Source organism: Callithrix jacchus, chromosome 7, assembly GCF_049354715.1.
Source record: "Callithrix jacchus isolate 240 chromosome 7, calJac240_pri, whole genome shotgun sequence".
NCBI lineage: Eukaryota > Metazoa > Chordata > Mammalia > Primates > Cebidae > Callithrix > Callithrix jacchus.
In genome coordinates, this window is record NC_133508.1 from 132,421,374 (window position 1) to 132,427,134 (window position 5,761).

General features: G+C 35.0%; 1 protein-coding gene across 19 annotated transcripts in view; it reads left to right on the plus strand.

The window, feature by feature from the left end:
• The window catches only part of ABCD3 (ATP binding cassette subfamily D member 3), an 89,323-nt gene that overhangs the window by 80,877 nt on the left and 2,685 nt on the right, over positions 1 to 5,761 (plus strand). For all 19 annotated transcript variants that reach the window (XM_078333060.1, XM_009001745.5, XM_078333066.1 and 16 more), the window contains 2 exons: positions 1,408 to 1,512; positions 4,969 to 5,025. In XM_078333060.1, coding sequence (XP_078189186.1) covers positions 1,408 to 1,512; positions 4,969 to 5,025 — 162 coding nt within the window. The remainder of the gene's footprint in view (positions 1 to 1,407; positions 1,513 to 4,968; positions 5,026 to 5,761) is intronic.

The window sequence follows — 5,761 nt, forward strand, 5'->3', positions numbered from 1 at the left end:
CAAACTCCTGACCTCTAGCAATGCCCCGTCACAGCCTCACAAAGTGCTGGGATTATAGATGTGAGCCACTGTGCCTGGCCAAATTTTTTTTTTTTTTTTTTGAAACAGACTTCACTCTTGTTGCCCAGGCTGGCATGCAGTGGTGCAATCTCAGCTCACCGCAACCTCCGCCTCCCAGGTTCAAGGCATTCTTATGCCTCAGCCTCCCCAGTAGCTGGAATTACAGGCATGCGCCACCACGCCCAGCTAATTCATATTTTTAGTAGAGACAGGGTTTCTCCCTGTTGGTCAGACTGGTCTGGAACTCCTGATCTCAGGCATTCTGCCGGCCTTGGCCTCCTAAAGTGCTGGAATTACAGGCATGATCAATCAAACCTGGCACAAAATTTTTATATATCTTGAAATTAGAAAAATATGAGTGAGAGATGCATATTGCAAGTTTATAGAATGTAAATGGTATTTGAAGTTAAGATTGGATGAGATCACTGAGAGATAGAATACAGGAAAAAGAGAAGGTGGCCTAGAAATTAACCATGAGGAGCTCCTGTATTTAATGGTCAAGTGGAAGAGAAAGTGCTAGAAACTGAGAAAGGATCCTCAGAAGTGGGAGGAAACTTAGGTGCACAGTTTCACCGTCACTTTCTCAAAAGGATGGGATGGTCTTCTGAGTAGAACGTTGCAGAGAAGAAAAATTAAGGATAGAAAAGTGTCCATTGGTCTTAAACAGGAAGATCTTATCAGGGGCAGATGCCAATAACTGGAATACTGGTTACACAAAAGATCAGCATAAACAATCCCCAGAAAATAAAATACACAGGAGTATAAATATGGGAAAATGTTCATCATTCCTGATAGGTAAAGAAATATAAGGTATAATTTTGGTATTAATTTTTATTTATAAAATTAGCATCGGCCTAAAAAAAACTGAACATACCCAGAACTGACAATGGGGACATAAAACAGGTACAATAAAAAATTATTGGTGAGAATATTAATTGGTACCAACACTTAAGCAACAAAATATTTAAAATAGAGACCTTTTTGCATCGAAGTCATCTAGTCTCAATTCTGAGATTTGGTTAAAATATGTCCTCTCGAATCTTATTTGTTTAGTGAGCTTTCTTTAAACTAGTTTGAAACTCCCTCTCTCATCAGTCTTAAGCTTTTTGTTTTACTCTGAGCAATTAATATTTCCCATGAAGTACATTTTTCTCTTTGTTTGGGATGACAGTGAAAACAATTATGTTTATATTGTTTCTGTTTCTGGGAAGTAGATTTTTTGAGTTTAGAATAATTTTTATACTTTTGCTTTACAAGACTGCAAATGCATATTTAACATAAATTTGTTTGGCTTATTAATTTTAGTTCTGCCTGTGTTTTACACAACATATTTTTTTTATCCTTCAGATGGCAAGATTATTTTATCATAAACCCCAGTTTGCCATTTTGGATGAATGCACAAGTGCAGTGAGTGTCGACGTGGAAGGCTACATTTACTGTCATTGTCGAAAGGTAAGTGTGCAGGTGCTCAGTTTGAGGAGCCTTGGCTTCCTTCCTAGTGTATTGTGTGCCCACATCTCTCCAAAGAGAAGATTCCAAGTCACTAAGTAGCAAAATTTCTACCAAAGGATTCCTTGTTTTTTTTTTTTTTTTTTGAAGTCTCGCTGTTGTCATCCAACCTGGAGTGCAATGGCACAATCTCAGCTCACTGCAACCTCTGCCTCCTGGGTTCAAGTGATTCTTCTGCCTCAGCCTCCTTAGTAGCTGGGATTACAGGTGCCTGCCACCATGCCCAGCTAATTTTTGTATTTTTAGTAGAGACAGCTTTTCACCATGTTGGCCAGACTGGTCTTGAACTCCTGACCTCAGGCAGTCTGCCTGCCTCAGCCTCCCGAAGTGCTAGGATTACAGGCATGAGCCACCACACCAGGATTTCTTGTTTTAATAAAGATTTAAAACATATGAGTAAAATAAAAAGAATTATAAATACATTTTGTATATGAGTCTCTTTATATATAGAAATAGATTTAAATATATTGTTTTATATAAATGAGATATAAAACAATATCCATCACATCTGGCCCATTACGTCATTACTTAGAGTTAATAAACTGATCTTTTCTTAATTTATTCCATTAACTTTACCTAATCATCAGGTTTTTTAATGAGTAAAACTCAATAATAATTATTTGGCAATTTTTAATTTAAATGTTTTATTTTCTAGCCTGAGCAATATTTTACCAAAGCTGCTTTTAATAGCCAAGTCTGAGGCTGTCTTTATTGGTTTCATTCTTTAATTATTCAATAGTATCAGTTTTCTTTCTTTGAGAAATTGTTACCAACATCTATACCATGGTTAAATTTTGGAACAAGTGTAGTATATCCTAGCTGTTTTATAGTTTCTGTATAAGTAAATGAGGTAGATGAAGATTTTTTTAACTTTTTTTTTTGAGACGAAGTCTCGCTCTGTCGCCCAGGCTAGAGTGCAGTGGCACAATCTCTGCTCACTGCAACCTCCGCCTGCTGGGCTCAAGTGATTCTCCTGTCTCAGTCTCCTGAGTAGCTGGGATTACAGGTGCATGCCAACCACACCCAGCTAATTTTTGTATTTTTAGTAGAGATGGGGTTTCACCATGCTGGTCAGGCTGGTCTCGAATTCCTGACCTCATGATCCGCCTGCCTCAGCTTCCCAAAGTGCTGGGATTACAGGTGTGAGCCACTGTTACTGGCCAATTTTTAACATTTTGTATGTGTTCTTTAGGGGTTCTCAATAAATAAAAAAGGTCATATTGAGTATATATAGTATGAATCCCTACTCTTCAAAGTGTGATCATGTTCAGCAGTAGCAGTATCACCTGGGGGTTTGTTAGAAATGCAGAATTTCAAGCCCTGCTAAACCAGAATCTGCATTTTAACAAAATTCTGAGATGATTCAAATGCACATTAAAGTTTGAGAAGCACTGGTGTGATGATAAAAGAATAAATTTGCTATTCTTTGTAGAAAGATTTTAACTACTGATTTTATCTTGTTAATGATTTATTTTCTATTCTTGAATTTGTCTTGGTAATATATAATATTTATATGTTTGTTCATTTTGGTTTTCAAATTTATAGGTTTTAGAGATGTTTATGGTATTCTCATATACCTAAAACCATGTAGTGTGCCGTTGATTGAATGATATAGCGGGTCTTCACTGATGATTTCGACCCCGTGATTTCCTCGTATGTTCTACTATAGACTTGAAGTCCTGACATAGGAGTGTATAAGCTCTATAAAACATTAGTTCCATTTAAAAGAAGAAAATTCATATGGGGCCTCATAGATAATTTAAATTACTGTAATAGCACTTAAACATGTGTAAACATGAAATCAGGCGTTAACTGCTTAAGCCTAGAGCTCTTTTACAAGTACAAAACTAATTTAAACTTACAAATTAAGTACAGAGAAAATTTTCAACATTAAAGAGACCTATGATACCGTTTAGATGGAACTAAACCAGTGGTTTGGGATTTAATTATAGAAAAATAGAATCAGAGGTTCAATTTTATTATTTTGCATTTGCTTTTGTATTTTGATTTATATAATTTATATATTCTTTATATTCTCATATAAAAAAATTGTGTGCATTAAGTAGATATCTGATCCAATTATTGTAGAATCATGACCAGAGAAATAATATCTGAAATCAGCTTTGAAAAATCAGAAAAGTGTGGTATGTTTGAAATACATGTTTTATTAATACTGATAATATGCTTATTTTATTATGCAGTTCCTAATCAATTTGAGAACCTTTTCACAGTGCAGCCAAATTTATTACACATTAGAAGTTTTATGTTATATCACCTTGGCAATCAGAGGTGTAAAAATACAAACTTAGGCATTTAAATCTCTTGGTAAACATGATCCAGACCATACTTACAATGATCTTTTAAAAATTATCAAAATGAAAATAAAATTAAGAAACCATGGCGGAAATTTCCCAGATGCCCTAGACTTGCATTTGTCAGCCTTGAGTGATCAACGTGGAGGAACAGTGAACCAAAGTGGGGTTTCTTGGTCTTGGCACTATTGATCTTTTGACTGGTAATTCCTAGTTGGGCAGGGCTGGGGGTTCCTGTGCACTGGAGAATGCTTAGCAGCATCCCTGACCTCTACGTTAGATGCCAGTGGTGCTTTCAGTTGTGACAATAAAAATGCCTCCAGTCATTGCTGTCCTCCCCACCGTGGTTGAGAACCACTGATCCAGAGCAACTACAGCTGTATCTATTAATGTTTTTTTTTTAAGTCTGAAGTACAGATTTATAAATACATATTCACAATCTGAAATCCAGAAAATACTTAAATTCAAAACATTTTTCATAATTTTGTAGCAAGCTCACTGGGTAAAACCTTGTCTAAGCTAACAAAAGATATTTAAACTCTATTTGTCTCACTTGATTTCAGTGTCCATATGTGTTGCTACAGAAACGTGTTTAATTACAAAATTCTGCCTCAGAACCCTCTGGAGGTGTTAAGTATTACATTTTCAAAAGCGGAATTCCAAGATACATTCCATAACAATAGTTTACAGTAGACGATTATGACCCTGTATTTGGGAAGCAAGTTGGCTGTCAACAATGCTATATTGATTTAATTTTTCCTGATTTTGACCTTGGCTGTTTTTATCCTTCTTATATTCCTCTCATATATTTTTCACAAAAAATAGGAAACATGCTAGGAGATATGTTTTTTGCCCCAAACGAAATAATACACTTAATGCCAGTACCTGGTAGTTTTTATTATGTGGTTGATGGCCAGTACTTTCCATTGCTGTAAACATTTGCCATCAGTTGTGAATTTTTTCTCATTGACTTTGCTTTTTAACTTTAGTTACCAAAGACAGTCCTCTTAACAGCTTAAAGTACATGGACTAGTTTAATTTGTGACTTGGTTATTCATACAAACCTAAATCATTTTCTTTGTATTAGGTCGGCATCACTCTCTTCACTGTGTCACATAGGAAATCTCTTTGGAAACATCATGAGGTTTGTATTTCTTTCATTGAATGGTACAGTGAAACTTTATTTTCTTTAAAATATGAGTTCAGGTGAATATGGTTTTAGATTTTATGGTTTATATTCCATTAAACATATGTCTTAAAGAGAAAAACTGGTTGTATAAAAAAAAAGATTTTCTTAAATATTGTAGTGGTCAGTTTTGAAAACAATAGTATAACAATTTTTCTCCAGTTTTTAAAGTGACTGTTGTCTGTTAATAGTAACTTAATAAAATTTGCATAGTCTTATCACAAATATGGTGAAGTAAACTTTTTCTTACCCAGTAGTAACAGAGGAGAAAAAGTCTTAAGAAGAATAAGATGGCAAAAACAATTAGGGGCATTTTTAATAGAGGTCAGGATTATAAGGAGGAAGATTGAATAATGTCAGCTATGCTTATCAATGCACTGTAGTAGGTAGGATTCATGAGTCAGTAACTATAATTTACAAAGATATTCTAGTGAGGCTTACATTGGTACAGATGCATTATTTATTCTGGTGCTTCAGCAGTGCCATTCTCACTATGGCACTTCTTTTCAACTCAATGTAAAATGCTCAAAACCTGAAAGCAAACCCTGTTTAATTCTCTTTATTTTTTTTCCTCTTCCCTCCCTCCCTTCCTTTCTTCCTTCCTTCCTTTTTTATTTCCTTTCTTTTTTCCTTTTTTCCCTTCCTAAATGATATAGAAATTTTAGGTAAAAGCAAGGGGTTCAGAAAAGTTAGA